This window comes from Lemur catta, chromosome 2 (assembly GCF_020740605.2).
Source record: "Lemur catta isolate mLemCat1 chromosome 2, mLemCat1.pri, whole genome shotgun sequence".
NCBI classification, from domain to species: Eukaryota; Metazoa; Chordata; class Mammalia; order Primates; family Lemuridae; genus Lemur; species Lemur catta.
The window spans coordinates 135,253,063-135,275,684 of record NC_059129.1 but is presented as its reverse complement, the minus strand read 5'-3'; the positions used below and the strand labels follow the sequence as shown (position 1 = coordinate 135,275,684).

The following is a 22,622-nucleotide window of genomic DNA, read 5'->3' as shown; positions in this document are numbered from 1 at the left end:
TTGATTATCTTATATGTAAAATGGGCATTATAGTAATTGCTGCTTATATGTTTGTGACAAGAATTAAATGAATTAATACATATAAAAATATGTGAGACATATAATAAATAAATGGTAATTAATTAAAATAATTGTATAATACCTGTCAATCTATACATTAGTGCCTGGTACATAGAAAGTATCACCTACTGTTATACTGGTTTGCATTTGATGTGCATTTGAAAGTTAAAACGAAAGAGCATGTTTAAAATACATTAGAAGCAATGACATTCTATTAATTTTATGGATGATATAACTGAAGTTCCTCCAGATTGAAAGGTTTTGTTATTTATTTTCTTTGTTCAGGTCATTCTTAATGGTCACACGTTTAGGCACTGGGAACCAAGTTGCTGTCCTCGTAGACTTTGCGTTCTAGCAGATATTCAAATGTCCTGAGCTGAAGCCCAGGAAAGGTCAGGGCTGGAGATGTAGATTTGAGCATCATCCTTCAAAGGGTTGAGGAATTGAAATTATATCTTATTTATATGTGTCCCCCACGGTACCTGGTCTACTGTTTTATACACAGCTGACACTCAGTAGATATTGGCAGAGCAAATGGAATGCAATTTTTCCTTTAGAGGTATTATTAAACCATACCCCTCATCTCTTTATACCTCTAATTAAAGCCTTTCTGAACATACCTCTTTTTCTTCCTATATTAGTTTTCTCCTGCTACATAACAAATTGCCACAAACTTTGCAGTTTAAAACAATATATGTTTATTATCTCCAGATTTGTGTGTGTCAGGACTCCATGCACAGCTTAGCTACATCATCTGCTCAGCGTCTCACAAGGCAGTAACTAAGGTGTCAGCTGGGCTTCATTCTCATCCAAAGGCTCAACTAGGGAAGAATCCACTTTGAGACTTGTTCATGTTGTTAGCAGAATTCATTTCCTGCGACTGTTTGACTAAGGGCCCAGCTTGTTACCGGCTGTTGGCGGGAGGCTGCCCTCTACTCCCGACGGAGCCCACAGTGCCCTGACACCAGCCCTCTCCGTGGGAAGCTCACAGCATGCCTGCTTGGGTCTTCACGGCCAGCAGGAGAATCTCTCCCTCCAGTCAGCTAAGATGGAGTAACATAAAGTAACACGACCATCGGTGTGACATCTCATCACTTTTGTCATAGCCTATTGACTAGACACAAGTCACAGTTTCCGCCCACACCCTGCCTACACAGACATGAGTACTCCACGAGGTGGGATTTTGGGGAGGTCCCCCTAGGGTGAACTCGCCACACTCCCCAACTGGACTACGTTCCTATAATGCTCATGTGTACAGCTCTGTCTGACCGCATTACTGTGTAAGCCTCTACTGTCCGCACACATGGCATGTCCATCTCCACCTCTAGGTCTTTCACAGCGGAGACCTTGCCCTGTTCATCTCTCTGTATCCTTTTGCATCTGGCACAAAACTTGGCCCTTAGTCTCAGTGAACTTTTATTTTTAATAGCTTTTTTGAGTTATAATTTACCAATGAACTTTTAATGAGTGAATGAAGGTAAACATAGGGCTAACATAATGCAAACTGTAAAGCATTTGCTGATAATTTTAAAGGAATACTCTAACTGATTATGCAGTTGGACTTGTATTGACTCTTCCTTCAAGACAATACTTGGTAAAATGAATTAGAAGACAAAATAATTTTATATTCCTTCTAGATTTGTGTAACTGTGATACAATTTTATGACATATTATGTTACCTAACTAGGTATTTTTTTTTCTTCTAGATGAACAAGAGATAGTACAAAAACGCACTTTCACAAAATGGATCAACTCTCATCTGGCCAAGGTAAAGGAAACGACCCAAAGTTATGGGTTTACTTAGTTTGAGCCAATAAATCATCAAATGCACAGTAAAAAGGAATGTTGCTGTAGATAGTGTCACTATTACTACCCAGTGATCGGCAATTCTGTTGGTTGGTTTAACTGTTGCTAAGTGTGGTGTTTGGTAATGTTGCCTCTGGAGGAAATGAACCAATAGCTAGAGTCAAGTTACTTCATGTCAGTTCCGTGAATCTTGAGGAAATATTTCATCCAATTATTTCTTCTGTACTAAGGTGTGTGTCATATCAAAAGGAGAATTTGTGCTGGATTTTCGTTTGTTTGTGTTTGTTTCTACCTGGAACTGAAAGAAGCAACGAGTGGTCTGTGCTGAGCAAAGAATTTTATCTCAGGAGATCATGGCAGTATCTCTGCTCCCTCTCAGGTGTTCTGATTAAAAAGTAACCATTTTAGTGATAGGACACTAAAAAGGCTCCAATCATTTTGAGATTTTCGACACTAACATTCGGTGGTATTAGGTGACTTGGGCACTGTAATGTCTTTGAACATAAACACTAATATAAAATAAATCTCAATCTTGGTACATTATAATAGAATTAATTTCTTATACTGCTGATAGAAAAGCAAACGAAGAAACATCGCATTTGTAAAACTAAATTTGGGTGCTAGGACAGTTGTCTGGATTCAGTTAGAGCGTCCTTTTGTTGAGAGCAGTGGTCATACTATGTGAGGCACAACCCTATGGGCGCTTTTTGATCAGGGCCTTTTTTACAGTTCAGAAGCAAACAAAGCATGGCAATTTATTTTAGTCCCATTCTAAAAATTAGCGACTTACTTCATGTCTATGCTAGGCTTTGAACTCAGGAAGAAATTAGTAAGACACTTTACTAGGCCAGCTCAGAATCCAGCAATGAAAGAAGACTAGAATGACGTGTCTAGATACAGAATGCACTGGGATCACCCTTCCTATAACCTCTTTCCGAAAGCCACTTGGTGAGAGGGGAGTCCTCTGGCATAGTGATTGTCCCCAGAATCTGCCCTATAAGGAGGCAGTGAATGCAGTAGGCTTCAGACTTGGGGGCTCATTTTCCCCAGCTTTTGTTGGTCCCAGCCGGCCGCTACTTATATTACAGAACTGTCATCAATTGGGGAAGATTTTCTTTTTCCAAAATGAAAATAAAGGTACTGTTTTTTCATAGTATAAAAAGGTTAGATGCTAATTGTACATAAGATTAATAAGAAACCTCTTACAAAGTGTAAAGTAATTAAAAAATCATCTTAAATCACACAATCCAGATATAATCATCCCTAAAATATTGGTCAACATTTTTCTACACACTGTTTCACATAAACCATGTTATAGGTTTATAGAAGCCTTCTATTTCACTCAACACATCTTTCCATGTCACTAAATAGGTCTACATAATCATTTTAATTGCTAAATAAACTTTATTATATCTATCTGCCTGCATTAGCCAGTTGCCTATTGACGGTCATTTAGGTGGTTTCGAATTGTTTCATATTATATAAAATATTACAGTGAAAATCCTTGGATGTACATCTTTGAACACTGTGTGGCTTTTCTTAGGATAAAGTTCTAGAAGTGAGTGAATAGTCTCAACAGGTATGCACAGTTATAATTTTAATATATCCCAAGAGCTTATGAGAATACCCATTTCCTTGCACTATTAAAACATTCTTCAAAATTTTTAATAGTTAGGGATGGAAACTTGATCCAGTAATGATGGCAATAGTGGGCTTCTTCCCCTTTCATATCTGATGTTTCCTTATTGGCAATCCCTGGTATACATAGGTCTGTGCTTTGGAATTTTTTCAGATAATCTGAAAACCAAACCATTTTTAAAAATTACAATACATTTTATTTCTTAGTTGTAGTCCCTCCTCACAATTTTATGTTGATATCTACCAATGAAGGTAAGAAAAATGACCCATGTTGAAAATATTTTTTTATGCTGGTAATCAAGATATTAATTTTAAATAACCTATTATGCAACATGATGCCCTAAGTTATTTTATCTCTTAGAATAAGAAGGGAGAAAAGTGCTAAATTGGCCAAGAAAAAAAAAGTTTCAACTTTTTTCTGGAATGCAACTTACAAAGATTTTTGCAGGACGTTTATTGTCTGAAAATTTTTACACAACAATCATGAGAGTTTTTGTTGATTTAAATTAGAATGATAAATTCTAAATTCTGTGATTATATCTTGCCACTGAAATGCCCTCTTTAAGGTTTTTAAGCTACCTAAAGAAATACAAATTTTATTTTAAAGGACAATTTAAAAGACTCTCTATTTGAAAAGAATATTTATATCTAGTTTCTCAAATTCATCTTTGGAAATTGACCAGTTCCAAATATAGCTTTACTAATAGGCAGTGGCAGGTTTACGAGCACTCAGTTTTAGTTAAGAAGCAAGAAAGTTGGTCCTTCTGTCCTAAGGTCATTCAATCTTGGGTGCATTGGGAGATGTTCAGAAGATGTTTATGAGGATGAATTTGGGAAGGTTTTTCAATAAGAAATTTTCATTTTTGTTCTTGACTGCTTTGCTCAGTTACAAATTCATAAACTGTTTACTTATAATTAAAGTCTTTTGCTGATGACATTCCATTCTATTACAACAATTCGTTATAAATATTATGACAGCAGTATGAAGAGACAGGATGCACATAAGAGTGCAATCTGAAAACTATAGAAAAACCATATAGAAAACTATACTTTTCTTAAAACAAAAATCTTATTAAAAGTAGAAAAAAACACCTAGGGATTTTTCTCTGTGTTTTTATGCCATTTTTATCACACAGATATATATTATTCAAATTTGGGGGTATAACTATCTGTTCATTATTTTGATGTTTGTTTTGTTTTCAAATTGAAGTCTTCATGTTTCTGTAATTATGCAAAATATTGCAAATCACAAATTGTCAATGTACTATAATATAACATTGACCAAAATTAGTGGGTTGTAGTTATTTCATATACCTGATATTTCCTTTCAGAGATGGGGCTCCAATTTTAGATATGGAACCTATAATTTTCTTCCTTTCCAAGAGAAAAACCTGTATCTTTCTATTCTGTTAGCTCTGTTAATGAAAGAAGGTGGAGGGCTTTTTTTTTCTTAATTAGCCCAATATTGATTTTGAGTGATGGTTTTTCAAAGTTAGTTTCCTGCCTCAGCTCTAGCTTGTAAACACTTGTTAAAGTATGTTTCTAAACTGCAGGGCTGCTGTTTATTGAGCACTTATCATGTGCCGTTTACTGTGTCTTAGCAACTTTATCTTTTATTTTACTTACTCGTCACACCAACAAGCAAATGTATTATTTTTACTATTTTATAGAATATGAACCTGAAGCTTAGAGTTAACTGATCAGCTCTTGGTCACTTAACAAGCAAGTGACTAAGCCAGACTTTTCCTACGCTTAGTCACTGTCAGTCAAACCGGGCTGCTATAATGAAATCCCACAGACTGGGTGGCTTAAACAACAAACATTTATTTCTCACAGTTCTGGAGGCTGGAAGCCCAAAGATCCTGGTGCTGGCAGATTCAGTTCTTGGTGAGGGCTTTCTTCCTGGCTTATAGATGGAGAGCTCCTTCTCACTGTGTCCTCACATGGTAGACAGAGAGAAAGTTATGGTCTCTCTTCCTTTCCTTATAAGGACACTAATCAATCCCATCATGGGGGCCCCACCCTGATGACCTCATCTAAACCTATTTAGCTCTCAAAGGCCTTGCTTCCAAATACAATCGCATTGAGGGTTAAGGCTTCAGCATGTGAATTTTGGGGAAGACACAAACATTCTTCCATAATAGGCATGAATCATTGGGTTATACACACATGATTTACTTGTTTATTTAGTTATTCAGCAAATACTTATTAAGCAACTATTATGTGCTTGAGATTGTGAGCAAAACCAGACATAGTCAGTGCCATTATGTCATTGATTGTCTAGCAGAGGAGACAAACCATTACAATGACGTGTGTGTGATGAGTCCAAGAGAGGGGAAGTGCAGGGTGACAGGCGAGCACATGGCAAACACCTCGAACCGCACAGGTGATCTGAAGGAGGGCATCAGTAGGCTTTCAGAGGAAGATGGATTTAAGCCGGGACCTGAGAAAGATCTTGGGGTTGGGTTGGTGAAGAAACCAATGCTTTCAAAAGTGGAGAGGTGAGAAAGAGCACGGTACAGTAAAGGGAATGGGAGCAGCTCAGAATAGCTGAAAGTGTGGGTTCCAGCAGTGTGATGGCAACAGAGAAAACTGAGAGTTGGTCAAAGCTCTGATTCGGGGGGGGGGGGGGGGGAGAAGGACAATATACGTAACCTAAACTTTTGTACCCCCGTAATATGCTGAAATAAAAAAAAATCTAATGGGGAAAGTCATAGATAAGAATCTCAGATACAAAGATTTAGCAAGAATGCATAATAACAAATTATTATTAATATAATAAAGTCATTGTAACACAAACAATAAAATAAAATAAAATAAAATAAAAACATTTGGACATTGTATTATGGACAGTGGAAAATAATCTTTGCAGGAGAATGAAAGGATCATTCTGACCCTAAACATCTCTCTCTCTCTCTCTCCTTCTCTCTCTCTCTCTCTCTCTAATCAGAGCAGGAACAAGTAAGATTGGAGGTAGAGTGGCCTGGCCCTAAGTCAGATGAGAGGTGAGGGCACCTTGGACTAAAGCAGTGGTGGGGAATAGAGAAAAGTAGATAAATTGAAAAGATGTTTAGGGGTGGACTTGATAGAACTGAGTAATTAACTGGAACCTTGGAGGAGAAGGAGTCAGGAACGACTTTTAGACTTCTGACTTGAGCAAATGATTAAGATCATTCACAGAGACAGGGAACACAAGAGGCCCGGAGAAAGGCTACTAAGTTCAGTTCAGACAGAGGAATTACTTGGCAAAGATGGACCCATTTGATTTGGCAATTAGGAAGTTGTTGGCCACCATTGGGAGTAGGCACGTTATGGTAGAAACCAGACTCCAGTCAGCCGATGAGTAAATGAGAGGTAAGGATGTTAGGACACGTAGAGTATCAGCCGGTGCAGAAAACTGGATCAGGTAAGAGCTGTTTTAATAAATGGTGGGCTTCAGTGTGTGTATGGAAGGTAATGACAAGAACCAGTAGAGACGGAGAGGCTGAAGAAGGAGAAAACAGTTATTCTGAAGGTACAAGGCTCTGAGGAGGTGAGAGAGGAAATTAAGAGCATGGGTGGAGGGTGGAGGTTTGTACCAAGGAGAGAAATTTCCCCTCCTCTGAGACTAGAGTGGGAATAAGAAAGGTGGCTGTGGGTGTACCTAAGTGTGGGATAGGCAGAGAGATGAAGATGGACTTGAATTTGAAGAGATTCCCACCTAATGGCTACAGATTTCTTAGGCCTACCAGTATAGTCTTTGCATTCTTGAGCAAAGAAATTATATTAGGATCAATATATTAAAATTAGACAGTTAAAAAATGTTAGTTCTTTCACATTTTAAAATTTATTTTAGAAAATTCCTAAATTTTATGCAAGATGTGGATATAGGCTATTATACTTGTGTATTGCTACTTTGGGCCCCCAAAGGAAGCAGTTTGAAAAAATCTTTTCCAAAAAAAATCTTTATAAACAGTTATATTTTTAAATTAGAGCTAGTATAAATAATGTTTATATTGATTATATTTTGTTATCAAATGCTTGTAATTTCACATTTTATCTCATTTTGTCAAATGGAATAGAATATTATATTTTTATTTAAACATCCTTGATTCAACCTTTATGGTATTATATTTGGCTATGAAATAAATAGATGGCTTGGTCTTTTGGGGGGAAATCGGTCTCAAATAGCCTTTTTTAAATTTCAGCATATTATGGGGGTACAAAAGTTTAGGTTACATATATTGTCTTTGCCCCACCCAAGTCAGAGCTTAAAGTATATCCATCCCCCAGATGGTACACACTGCACCCATTAGGTATGAATATACCCATCCCCACCTCCCCCCTCCTACTGCCTGACACCTGAATGTTACTACTATATGTGCACTTAAGTGTTGATCAGTTAATACCAATTTGATGGTGAGTACATGTGGTGCTTGTTTTTCCATTCTTGTCATACTTCACTTAGTAGAATGGGCTCTATCCAGGATAATACAATAGGTGCTATATCTCCATTGTTTTTTGTGACTGAGTAGAATTCCATGATATACATATACCACATTTTATTAATACACTCATGTCAAATAGCCATTTTTAGTGTTTGTATTAATATAAATGGAGCTTCCTTTCAATATGAAATGAGTAGTCCTTTAGCCATCTGCCAGCCTTAATTTATGGAGCTATCAAGAGTAGGCATTGAACATTTTAAATACTGTCTTTGGGATGAACTCAGGCATGCTATGAGCACCTTCTCACTCCTTAGAAGAATGGTGGAAAAAGCATTATAAGACATTGTTTAGGTTTTCTATTAATTGCTATTGCTGCCATAACAAAATACCACATACTGGGGGGCTTAAAATGAGAAATTTATTATCTCACAGTTCTGGAAGCTAGAAGGCCATGCTCCTTCTGAGAGTCTGGGTAGAATCTTTTCTTACCTCTTCTAGCTCCTGGTGGTCTCCTGCACTTGACATTTCTTGGCTTGCAGCTGCGTCACTGCAGTCTGCTCTGGGGATGTCTGTATCTGTGTCCACATTTCCCCATTGTACAAGGGCACTAGTTGATGGATCGGGACCCATGCTAGTGACCTCATTTTAACTTGATTACCTCTCTGAAGACTCTATTTACAAATAAGGTCACATTCTGCAGTACTGGGTGTTAATATTTCAATATATCTTGGGGGGAGACACAATTCAACCCATAACAGATTCCATTAAGAGCACATTTTATTTTAATACCAAGTTAGATTTATATACTCCTTTAAAAGGAACACTTTAAACTTACTATGTTTTTCTAAAATAATCCATGCTAATTATGACTTTGAATGATGTCTCCATAGTCATAAAATATCACTTTAGTGGTGGCTTTCATCTTCTTTAATTGTCTTTCCACCAACAGTGCAGAAAGATAACATGGAAACACTTTCTAAGCTGAATTTTACTGCCATCTGTTTCCTTGTACACACTCTGGTAGGACTATTAATGAACTAAGACAGGAAGATACAGAATCAGAGAGTAAAAGGTAAACATAATATTTCACCCCCAAAATATTTTTAGTTGTTTTTCTAAAGCTATATGAGATATGTGAGATGATAGATATGTTAATTAACTCGATTTAATAATTTCATGATGTATACATATATCAAAACATCACATTGTATGCCATAAATATATATACGTATATACAAGTTTTATTTGTCAATTTTATATCAATAAAGCTGGGAAAAAATAAACCTGCTTTAATTTGTTAACCCTCTAGTTACATAGGGTTAACAATATATTAGTTGTTTCCAAATATACAGCTAAAAGATTACCAACAAAAATCACTATTCAAAATTAATAGCATTTATTAATTTATTTATAGAATATATTAGTGTATTGATACTATGGATATGTATCTTACAAAGTTTATGTGGATTAATAAACATTTTGCTAATATTTGTCAAACTTCCTTCTTTAGGTATGTGTTTTATTTATTCTTCCATTCATTCAACAAATAATTTCAAATGCTGTTTACTAAGCTAGGCAATATTCTATACTGAGAATGTGGCAGTGAGCAAAACAGGAAAAATAATCCCTACAGTACGGACTTACATCTTAATGGAGGCCTTGGGCAGCAAGGCTGTTCTGTTAGACTCAAGTGAGGGCAGAAGGAAGGAGACGAGCTGGAGATTGTTGAAGTCATCCAGGCAAGGGTCTCGTGACTTGGACCAAGATAGCAGCAGTGGAGGTGGTGAGAGGTGGTTGGGTTCTGGATGTATTTTGAAAATGAAGCCAACAAGATTTGTTGATGGATCAGATATTGAGTGTGAGCAAAAGAGAGGCGTCAACCCTAACTTTGCACTGAGTAAAATAAATCACTTGGGGAGTATGCTTCTTTTATACTCTATAGTAAAAAGAACTTTATTACATCTGAAAGTGTTTAAGAGTTTTCCAAGCAGATTTAAAGCTGGGCTGGAGGGCAGTTATTGCCTTTGGGATAGGTATTCAGAATTGAACTAAATAATCAAGGAAGTGGAAATAATTATGCTGTCACGGGAAACAAAAAAGAATGGGGAATATCTTCCCACCTTTGCCAATTAGAGGTGGAAAATAATCACAGTAGTACCATTATAAAGAGAGTGAAAGAGGAACAGACTACACATGCCATTTTTTTTTTGTTTGTTTGAGACAGAGTCTCACTCTGTTGCCCGGGCTACAGTGAGTGCCGTGGCGTCAGCCTAGCTCACAGCAACCTCAAACTCCTGGGCTCAAGCGATCCTCCTGCCTCAGCCTCCCGAGTAGCTGGGACTACAGGCATGTGCCACCATGCCCGGCTAATTTTTTCTATATATATTTTTAGCTGTCCAAATCATTTCTTTCTATTTTTAGTAGAGACAGGGTCTTGTTCTTGCTCAGGCTGGTCTTGAACTCCTGAGCTCAAACAATCTGCCTGCCTCAGCCTCCCAGAGTGCTGGGATTACAGGCGTGAGCCACCGCACCCGGCCACATGCCATTTTTAAGTTACTCCACCTTTTTTGTAGAGATATTGGGAACATTTAATTAGATTTTCTGAATAAAATGATAAAACTTTCAGACGTTAAATTAATTTTATTTGACCATTGTCAGTGGCTATAGTCATGACTTTATTGATCTGGTCCAAGGCTGCTTTGGCATTTTGACACATTTTAGTGTGCTGGGCTCTTTGCCAACCTTCAGGGAGGTAACTTGCTCCACATCTGCTGGTTAACCTCTCTTCCCTTCCCACTCCTCTCTCTGTTCCTGTTGTTTAGCATGTTGCTGCCACCCAACAGATAACCATCAGAGTGGACAATAACCCTAGACTAGTCCTGTGATGAGAATTTGTCCCCTTATACTGTCTCTCAGCCTGTGAAATGGTTCCTAGAAGTAGTGGTTTGTCTGCTTCTTAAAGTTTGGGCCATCTGTGCACAGAGGTTTCAAGGTGCACAGAATGCACCCGGAGAAGCAGCCCTCCCCTTGAGACCTCCCCACACACTGAGCAGAAGGCAGTTTTGTGACTATCTCAGGCCAGGACTCTGATTCCTGTTCCTGATTGTGCTCAACAGGGTGTGTGTTTCAACTCAAGTAAGTAGTTACCTGTGGCGTGGGCTTTTCCTTTAGGCATTTTCTAGTTCAGTTTTATTGGTATCACTAAGTATCAGCAATCACAAATATTAAACCATAGGATATGTGTTTAGTATTTTAAAGCAAAATGCTGTAGCTTTTTATGGTCATAAAATGTTTTGAGAGCTCCTTCCCCAAGAGAGAAATGCATTTAGTAGAAGACTAAAAGCCATAATGGCAAATGAGGACCCAGATGCTCCTGACATGACATGGGTGATTTTATCCTCTTCTTTGCTAACGACTAAATCCCTAATGCTGAAAATCTACTTTATAGCTGCATGATATTGGTCACTAGAAACTAAGATTCTAGAAGATGTGTAGGTATCTGCTGATGAAGTAATGATATGCTAGTAATGTTTAAAAGTAGGTTTCTATTCTTCCGCAAAGCAGCCACTATGGAAAGCAGTATGGCAGTTCTTAAAAAAAAATAAAAATAGCATATTTCAACTTCTGAGTACATATCCAAAAGAATTGAAAGCAAAGTCTTCAAGAGATATTGGTGCACCTATGTTCAGTGGCATTAATCGCAATAGCTAGAAGTTGGAAGCAACCCAGGTGGCCATTGACAAACGAATGGATACACAATATAAGGTGTATTCATACAGTGGAATGTTATTCAGCCTTAAAAAGGAAGGGAATTCTGGCATCTGCTATAACGTGAATGGATCTTGAGAACATTATGCTAAGTGCAATAAGCCAGCCACAAAATGACAAATACTGTGTGATTCTACCTATATGAGATATTGAGAGTAGTCAGAATCATTGAAAAGAAAGTTGACTGATGGTTGTGGGGGCTGAAGGGAAGAATAAATGGAAAGTTGTTGTTTAATGGGTATAGAGTTTCAGTTTTTCAAAATGAAAATATTTCTGGAGATTGTTGCATAATAGTTGCACAATGATGTGGAAATACTTAATTACTATTGAACTGTACACTTAAAAATGATTGAACTGGTAGATTTTATATGTATTTTAGCACAATTAAAAATTTAAAAATTAAACTACAGTAGTACCTTCTTATATGAAGGAGATGTGTCTCAAGATCCCCAGTGGATTCCTAAAACCACAGATAGTACCAAACCTGATTGCTATCAACCAGAACACGTTTCTGTTTATGTATTCTACTCACAAATTTAATGCCTTGTGCATCTTAACTAAGCACTTGTCATGCAGTGTGGCCATAACTTTTGCATTTTGAGGTGTGACAGCAAAACTAGCATGAATTTATTTTTCCTTCTTTATAATTTCATTGATAAAAGACCCATTCCTACTATAGATCTTAGCAGCCTTAGGATATAATTTTTTTCTTTCCTTATTAAGTTGAGAATTTTCACCTTTTCACTTAAAGGAAGCACTTTACAGCTTCTCTTTTGCATATCCAAATTGCCAGCAACACTACTCTTGTGCTTTGAGGCCAATATTAAGTAAAATGAGGGTGACATGAACACAAACACTGCAGAAACATGACAGGGGATCTGATAACCTAGATGGCTGCTAAGTGACTCATGGGCGAGTAGAGTCTAGTAGACAGCATGGATATACTGGACAAAAGGATGATTCACGTCCCGGGCAAGAGGGAGTGGGATGGCTTGAGATTTCATCACGCTACTTAGAATGGCATGCAATTTGAAATGTATCAATTGTTTCTTTCTGGAATTTTCCACTTAATATTTTCAGACAGTGCTTGACTGCAGGTAACTGAAACTGCAGATAAGGGGGGAAACTACTATAGTAAAAAAAAAATACAGTCAGTTTCCTCTCAAAATATAGACTCCCATCTTACAGAATGGATTTAATTTTGGTCACTTATACGAGTCTCTTCATTAAGTGGGAGTGGGAAAACACTGAAATGTAAATTGTTACACTCACAACAGTGTTTGTAAACTAATAACACATTAGACATACCTGTCAATTATGCTTCATTTCATTGCAAGTAAATAAAATTGATTTTAAATTATTTAACCAAGAAGAAAGAGAAAGAGAGAGAGATCTATGAATACTGGGTACCTCAGAGTGTTAGAAGGAGAAGCCAACTGGGCTGGAAAGGGTTAATTCAGCAGGCCTGGATTGCTCAAACCTTGCATATTCCAAAGAAAGGCCTGTCTTTAAAAATGGAAGTGAAAGATTTCTATAATGAAAACTATAAAATATTGATGAAAGAAATTGATGAGGACACAAAAAAATGGAAGGTTATTTCCTGCTCATGAGTTGGAAGAATCAACATTGTTTAAAAGTCCATACTACTTAAATCAATCTACAGATTCAATGCAATTCCCATCAAAATACCAATGACATTCTTCATAGAAATAGAAAAAATAATCCTAAAATTTATATGGAACTACGAAAGACCCAAAAAAGTCAAAGCCATGCTGAGCAAAAGAACAAAACTGGAGGAATCACATTACCTCACTTTGAACTATACTGCAGAGCTATAGTAAATAAAACAGCACGGTACTGGCATAAAAACAGACAAAGACCAATGGAACAGAATAGAGAACCCAGAAATAAAACTGCACTTCTATAGAGAACTAATCTTTGACAATGGTACCAAGAACCAGTGGAGAAAGGACAGTCTCTTCAAGAAACGGTGCTGGGAAAACTGGATATCCATATGCAGAAGAATGAAACTAGACCCTTATCTCTTGCCATGCACACACATATATGCACACACAATGTTAGAGAATAAATTATTTTTACAAAATATAGGAAATGGTCAGTAAAAATGCTGTCAAAGATGCCTGTGTTTCCCCAGGTTTCATAAAGTTCAAGGAGAAATATTTGATCTCCTTTAAGTCCTAACAGAAAGGGAACGGATCTCATTATATGTTATCAAGGGGCTGTTGTGGCAAAAGGAGGAGAAGAAATAGGGAAAAGAGCTCTGTGAGGTCTGCTCCATTCATGAGTTCACTACCAAGCGTAGAGCCAGGCAATGCCAGCTCCCTAGCAACAGAGGCCTGTGCATTTTCCCTCAGTGCATTTCCCCAGTTTTTGGAGACTTTTAGAGATCAGGCAACCTTTTTAGAGCCAGAACTTAGGGTTTAAACCCAGTTTGAGAAGAGCTTCTAGAAGGGGTATCAAGCAAAGTATCTCTTTCTTGTCTTGTTCTCTCCCGTCTCCCTGCCACCTCACCCACCCCCTAGAAGGTCCATTGCTTGAACCACTTCAGACTCAGCATGAATATGTCTTAGTTCCACCGTAGCACGTGCTAAAAAGGACTGGTAAGGCCAAGGAAGATATAATTTTCCCAAATACTGTACAAATACAGAGAACTTATCACAATTTTCCATTAATAAAAAAAAGATAATTGTGGTCTTGGAAAGTGCTTGATAGATTTCTATCTAGCGCTTGAAACTGCAAATTAGAACAAACTGCAATACCACATTGTCTTTACTTTCCATGAAGTCAGGCTCCAATAAATACTCTATGCTTCCTTTTGGCCTTCCACACTATGACCCAAGTCCTACTAAAGTGGTCGTATTGGTGCTGTATTTGTATTTGTGACAGGAGAAACATTTTAGCTGAAAGATTTTCTATTAAAACATTGTTACAAAAAATAAATGTGATGTAGTCACCGTGGTGAAAGATTCCCCTAGTTGAGCATTTGCTGTCTATAATACCTTATGCAAAGTGCGATAGCAAAGCATGTCTAATGATTACTAAGGGTTTTTTTTCTCTGGTATAATTTTTGATGAATGAAGGTATTTTATTGGTTTCACACAATATTTACATTCATTCAGTCAGTTAGTGAGGGCCAGCAATACATACTGTGTGCCTGCCACGAGCTGGACAATGTATAGGAGAGAGCACTTAACTGGAAGGAAGGAAGGATTCAAGAGTCGTATCTATGCAGATAAAATTTTATAAAGAACAAAAGACTCAGGATTGAGTTTGGTGGATGGGCATAATTAGGAAGAAGAGAGACAGAAAGAAAATAAAAGAGAAAGAGAGAGAGAGAGAGAGAGAGAGAGAGAGAGACTGGTGCCTGTGAACAAGCTAGTCTGAATACAGAGGTTTGGGGAGGAGCAGATCAGGGAGCGGATGGTATCAGCAGTGCCCCATGCAGACAGGAGAGGGCGCTACTGTTCAGTAGTCACTGCAGAGCTGAAGGCCGGTTCCAGGAGCATCACACAGGCAACAACTGGAGGGAAAAAGGGAAGTGCAGCATCAGTAGAGATACAAGAGGGAAAAAAATGAGAGATATAAGTGAGGTCAAGAGAAAATGTTCTTCGAAGTGGCAGAGACCTGTGTATCTTTAAAAGCAGAACAGATTAAGTGCATGCATTTTACCATTCTTATAGTGTAAAATTTTTTGGAATCTTTATTATTTCATGAGAATTACCTGCTTTCTTTAAGTTTTTTTTTACATATTCAGGTTAACGCAATATATGAAAAACTGCACTCATGTTTGCTTATTGAACATATCACACATTTACGAACTTTTTTCTCATTGTTTAACTCATTTAAATTATTAGGATATGAACGGACACTTTGAATGATAAATAGATCATACTTTAATGACTATATGGCTAATACAATAATTTTGATTATCACACCAAATAGTTTTCATTTTAATGACTCCTTTTATTCTGAATAATTTTATTTATATGCTTAGAACATAAACTCACTATTACATTTTTGCTGTATAAGAAGTAGTGTCAATGGTGGAATTTTAAGGGAAATGATTAAAAACGAAAACTCTTATTTTTGAACATGTATTTAACAGCATGAGAACAAAATGTGTTTAGCTGTGCATTTTATAAAGAGAGAAAAATGCATTTAAAATTAGAATTTCACCATTCAGAGACTGTAATTTATGCGTTCATAAGAGAAATATAAATGCTCCCTATCAGTGGGTAGAGGAAAAAAGTCACATTTCATCCAGACATTTGGTGATTAAATATCTCTACATAGAACACTTTTTTTTTTTAGGAAAGAAAGTTGAAAGTCAGAAATTGAGCATCAGGCCTTAAACAAGATTCAGTGGGAAGCAGAAAACTATAGAGCTTGAACTCAGTGGATAAATGGAAGAAATTATGATTCTATGAGAAATCAGTGAGCACCTCCCTTCTATTGACAACCAGCATTGGCATCATTGCTTTTTCACTTTCTTCTGAGCCAAAATAGACCCTAATTCAAGGTTTGATGAACTCCAGCATATTGAGTATTTTTAAAACCTTCATAAAAAATAAAAGACCCTCCATGAATTAACTAAGGACTTTGGCTTATTTTCCCAGCAGTGGTGATGGATTTTCCCTGCTCAGTCTGTACTCTTGCGCGTATGATCTTTTGGGTTCAATGCCACTAAGAGAAGGCTTGCTAGATCCCCTAGGATGTGAAACAGAACATACCAGCTAACTAACCCACAGGGAGATTAAATCTGCGACCTGGGCTTTGCCGGCAGTGCTCCTTCAACAGGACACGGAGCTAATGAATGAGGTTGCCTTGGTGAGAATGTCCTATAGAAGGGCCAAACCTTCTTACGCCACAGTAATGTGGCTCACTCAGGGTGGAGTTGTCAAAAATCTCTTTCTAGAAAGAGGCTGGTATGTATGGTAAAGCCCAAGCATTAAATCTTCTGACATTCTTGAATGTTGAGTTTTATTTCCACTGGATTGTTTTACTTCTTGTAGTTATCAAAGAGTAATAGACAATTATATCCAAAATAGAGTTAAGGTATACAGAAATTTATTTTTTCTACAAATTTCACTACAGTGAGTAAGTAGCAAAGGTGGGAGGAGCGGGGAGAGAGATATATATATTTTTTTGCATTTATTCCTCCTTTTTATTTTACAGCGGAAACCCCCAATGATGGTGGATGACCTTTTTGAAGACATGAAAGATGGTGTTAAGCTGCTTGCTCTCCTGGAAGTTCTATCTGGGCAGAAACTGGTAAGAATTTTTTTGTGACCATGCTCGTCAAAGTGTTCCCATTTGGAATTGGGGGATTGTTGGAGTTTCCCTTATGTAGGTGCTGCCCATATAAGAGAAAGTTCTTCTCTTTTGTAGTTGGTAGCATAAAAGAAACACTGGTCTACCAGTCACTTCTGGGAACAGGAATAAATTTCCCTTCTTGTTGCCGCACACCCTAATGGATTTAAAACATTATGTTTACAGTAGCAACCTTAGAAGCAAGAGTAAAGAACTTCAGCAGTAGCTAGCATGGTTAACTATTACATCTGTATGGTATCCAGGAAGATTAGTAGCCAATTAACATCTACCTCACTTTGAGTGTTTGCTTTCCATTTGGAAAGGATTGTTGGTCCGTATCTGTGTATTTATATAGTTGTTTGTTGAAAGTTAAGCTTGAAACCATGTGACATTTTTTATTATCTTGTTGACATCATCCATCATCAGTCATTTGTAATAAGAACAGCCTGTTCAGAGTCGATTTTATGTGCTGTGGAACCAGCAGAGTGAAAAACAGTATTGACAGCTGTAAAGTTATTTTCCTACATTATCCAATAATAAAATATTTATTTTTCTTGCTTATTTTTTTTTTCATTTCAGAGTATAGAGCAGTAAGTAGTTTGTAAACATAAATTATTTATAAATAATGTTTGCCGTAATTGGAAAAATGACTTCAGGAAATAATCTTCAGGAAGTTGGATAACATATTAGAAACAGAGTCCAAAATTAGGAGTACTTTTTTCTTTAACTCTTGCATCTTAGCAATAACTATTCAATCATTATACTTGGCTAATTGAGCATTGTAAAGAGTGTTTGTATCTAAACATAAATTTCAAATTAATTTTGTATAGGGAGTTCTCAAAATAACTTTTGTAGAAGGGTTTTTTGTTGGAAAATACAAACTGATAATAATTTTGTACCAATTGTTTATCTAATTGGATTCACACTGCAGCAGATACTTTTGGCGCCCAGTGTCCCATCTCAGCTCCATCAGTGGTAGACATTGCCCATATGCTCTGGCAGCCTCTCAAGCACTGGTAGCATCTCTCTGGGTTTCTGCCTCCGGGCTCTTATCAAAGCCACAGGTTGCACATAGCAGCCATGAAGTGTTGGAGAGTTAATGGTCCCAAAGTATCCTCAACGAATGGAAATGAGAGTCCATGAATAAAAATGCTCCACCCTTGAATTTTTAAGAGGGGCCATTCTGAGGCATATTTTCCATATATCTTCTAAATTCCCATAGGGTCCCCTGTGGGATTGAGCTCCAGTTGCTCACAGCAGCAACCCCCATTAGCATACACTTTGTTGGGTTTTTCTCCTTCCCAGGCTCACTTGCCACACATCCTCACTCCTACTGCCTAAGATCACCTCCCCAATAAACTACATGCACCCAAGTCCCTGTATTAACCTCTGCTTTGAAAGAAATCGAACTAAATGTATATGAGCAGCCAATTTGGAATATATAGGCATATACTTTAGCTAAATAAACTGGGTAAGCATTAGGATATGGGAGGTATTAAATTGAAATATATAGTCCTTTAGTTGCCTGATATATCTGGCCATCTTTATATATCCTCCTTAATTAAGCTATTTACTTATAAGTTGAAGGAGTCTTCATATTCATGTGAGCATTTAAGAAGTATATGTGTCATTCTAAGTGTCAATATAACTCTATCACTGTACTTGGCCAACAGTATACAGAAATTTTGAGAGGGATTTAACTGCCAAGCTAAGTTATTCTAGAAAAAGTGTGTATTTTTGACATAAAAATCCTACTTCTGTTTAAATGCCCGACATATTCAGACATAGTTAGAATTATGGGATCTTAAAGCTAGAAGAAATTTCAGAAAAAAATCATAGCATTCTCATTTAACAGATAGGGAAAGTGAAACATAGAAGAGAATTTTCTGATTTAACCATTATTATTTATTTGTATTGAATTCTGCAATATTCTGTATTTCATAAAATAAAATTATTGTGAAATTACAAATATGCTGTGGCAATGGCTATTTAAATTTTGTACATGTATGCGTTATGGTTCAGGGCCACATTAAGATGAAGAGCCTAATTTAAAGGAATAATCATTCTAGACATTCTTTTAGAGCTTTTCAAAGGGATGGTGTGGGCAAGAGCATTTTCCTTAGAAGCATTAACATTGTTCAGGAATCTGTAATTATGTGATGGATAGAACCCTACTGAGAACCCTAGACATGATCATCTGGAAAATGTGGCCAAATGGCTCAGCATCCCCTCTACTGCCAGCATCTCAGGGTTACAGCAGAATCTCAGTATTCTAGTACTCTTTACTAACCTATTGCAACTCCTTTATCTATGATTTTATTTAAGGTCTTAGGGAATTGTAAAAATTTTATATTATTATTCTTGGATTTTTCTACATCCCTTGAATATTATTTGTAGAACATTTACTCCTTAATGAATAAGTGATTACATGTCTTACACTGCACATAAACATAGGAACACTAATTTAATTTTGTACTTAGGAATTTTTTTAAGAATTTGAGAAATTGTCATTGAAAAATTAACGACAATAGAAGCAATATGAATAGAGGGTAAGGACTACAGAGAAACTTATTTTGTACCTATTTTGTTAATATTCTGTACAGTATTTTTTTTACAAAGATCTTCAAAACTTTGCAATCAAGAGAAGCCTAATAATATACTAAGAAGTAAATAATGAATAATATGGAAATCTTGAGCATCAAAGCCCCTTGCATATTCTCCAGATGACTCTGTAAGTCATTGATCATATATTTAGAGCAGTCAACTCTGTAACAGGGTTGCATTGTTTGATAATCATTGTAACATTTCTGGAGTACCTATTGTGGGTAAGATACTACTTTATACCCTCTAAGGAAAGCACAGATGAATGAGATATGATTGGTGCCCTCAAAGCTACTTGTAGCCTAGTAGAAAGAATAATTGTATTAGTTAGAATAGGTTAAGTTGTATAAAAATAGGTACAAATATGTGATTGGACAATACAATAGATGTTTATATCTTTCTCGCTTAGCCATGATACATCTGAAGAAGAAGAGCAGAGAGAAAGTATTTGCCCTATGAAATATCAGATCTTACAATGAAGCTGTATCACCTTAGACAATATAGTATTTATGGTATGGGCATATTGACAAATGCAGTATAGTCCAAAACCAGACAAGGCATAAATGGAACTTTAGTATATGTCAGATCTGGGGGGAAAGCAGGACTGTTCAATAAATGGAATAGGAAAATAATGTTTATTTTAATAGAAAAAGATAAAATTGGATCCCTATGGCCTACACAAAAATCAAATCTACATGGATTAAGGACCTAATGACAAAAACACTTTAAGCTCTTAGGGAAAATATAAGTGAATATCTTTTAGACTTAGTGGTAGGAAAAATTATTCAATAAGAAACAAAAATACTGACAATAAAAGATTGCTATATTTAACTATATTAAAATTAACAACATTTTTAAAATAAAAAATCGTTGGCTGGGTATGGTGGCTCACACTTGTAATCCTAGCACTCTGGGAGGCCAAAGCTGGAGGATCGCTTAAGATTAGGAGTTCGAGACCATCCTGAGCAAGAGCAAGACCCATCTCTACTAAAAATAGAAAGTATTAGCTGGGTGTGGTGGCACATGCCTGTAGTCCCAGCTAATTGGGAGGTTGAGGCAGGGGGATTGCTTGAGCGTGGGAGTTTGAGGTTGCTGTGAGCTAGGCTGATGCTACAGCACTCCAGCCTGGGCAACAGAGCGTGACTCTGTCTCAAAAAAATAAATAAATATAAATAAATAAGTAAATATAAAACATCTTTAAAGAAAGTGTCAAAAGAAGTTACAAACTTGTAGAAAATATTCACAACTTATGTTGTGAAAGGATTAGGAGAGGATTAAATCAAAAATATATAAATAACATTTTCCAAACAATAAGGGTACAAATAACCCAAAGGAAGACCTGGGCAAGAAATGTGAAAAGGCGTGTTACACACATTGCCAGTGAACAGAGGAAGAGATGCCCACATCGTTGCTCGTCAGGGAAATGCAAATGAAGGCCATAGTGAAAAATAGTACATATATTTTACATACATTCAGTTGAAAAAATATTTTTAAAATATATGTCAAAATCAAGTGTTGGAGAGGACATGGATAAAGATTATTTTTGTAATGCTGGTAAGAGTGAAAAGTAGCAGTACAACCATTTTGGAAAAGGTTGGCCTTACTTTACGAGCTCATAAGTCACATTCCCTCCGACTTAGAAATTCTACTCTTTCGTGTACATCAAAGAGAAGCTCTGCTAGTACAAAAGGTGAGAAGTCCAAGAATGATCTATGAGCGTATCACAGTAGCAATAACCTGAAAACAACCCAGATTCACATCAGGAAAGTATATAAAAGGAATATTATATAGCTATATTACTATAGAGTAATATATTCTATAATATATAATGTCAAATATAGAATATTCTATAATATATTATATAATATACTCTATTATATAAAATGAATGAAATGCAGTGAAAGGCAACAGTATAGATGAATCTTAGAGATAAATATGTGGAAAAGTAACTCTCAAAGGATTAATGCAGAGGTGTTCTTTATATTAAGCTAAAAGCTAAAATACTTTTTAAGAATGCATGTGAGTGAAATGAATCTATATGAGAAGGAAGGCTCTGGACTGGATGTAGTGCGATGGTTGCCTGCGTGCAGGAAGGCAGAGGATGAAACGAATGGTGGTGGCGTTGCAGAGTGTGGCTTTCACACTTAATTGTGGGCCCTGGCTTTGTTTTAGCTGGCAGGTTCACAGGTGCTTTATACATTATAAAAGATAATTAACTAAATAAACTAAATTGGTGATCTGTGCATGGACTAATAATGAAACTAAAGTTCTATACAATAGAATTCTCAGTAAAGAATAAATAAATATTAAAAAGAATATCCTCTATTCAAATAGTTTCAAATCATGTCATAAAAATTACCACCTGGCACAATATTATTTGGAAATTAGAAGATACTTGGTTTTGAATTTCAATGGAGATTGTTTAGAGCTCTAGGCTCACAGAGAAGAGACTAGTTTTTTTCTCTGTGCAGCCTTGCAACCTTACGGCATGCTTCCTGTTAATGTGAAGGAAGCTTATAACATACACTTCATTGAAATTATGTTTTGTTTTTGAATTAACAGGGTGGCATAGAGAAAGCACATAGTCAATTTTGGTTACTTAAACACACATAACTTAGAGTATCCATGTACAGAACCCACCGTTTCATTCTCACAATCCTGTTTTTTAACCTTGGCTTATATATGCCATGTATTTTGGTCATTCAAATCAAGAAACGTTACTGATACTGTCAGTAACCTTATGTGTTCATATGACTGAAAAAATGCTAAGTGATCAAGTACTTTTCATGTATATATTTCCTTAGTTATGGGAGTGACAGTCTCAATAGATAACATAGGAGTTTTATGAATTTCTGCTTTTAGGCATACAGTAGCATAGATTAACAGATAAGCTGAGAATGAATGTTTTTATTGACTAATTAGTGTATCTTCAGAGTGCTGTAAAAATCACACTCCTTTATGTGTTTGCTAACCTTTATAGAAATTGAGTAA

The 22,622-nt window shown here is 36.5% G+C and overlaps 1 protein-coding gene across 1 annotated transcript in view; it reads left to right on the top strand.

Annotated features, from left to right (window-relative positions):
* The window catches only part of SYNE1 (spectrin repeat containing nuclear envelope protein 1), a 427,753-nt gene that overhangs the window by 75,739 nt on the left and 329,392 nt on the right, over positions 1-22,622 (top strand). Inside the window, exons 3-4 of the mRNA XM_045544593.1 lie at positions 1,767-1,828; positions 16,896-16,991. Coding sequence (XP_045400549.1) covers positions 1,767-1,828; positions 16,896-16,991 — 158 coding nt within the window. The remainder of the gene's footprint in view (positions 1-1,766; positions 1,829-16,895; positions 16,992-22,622) is intronic.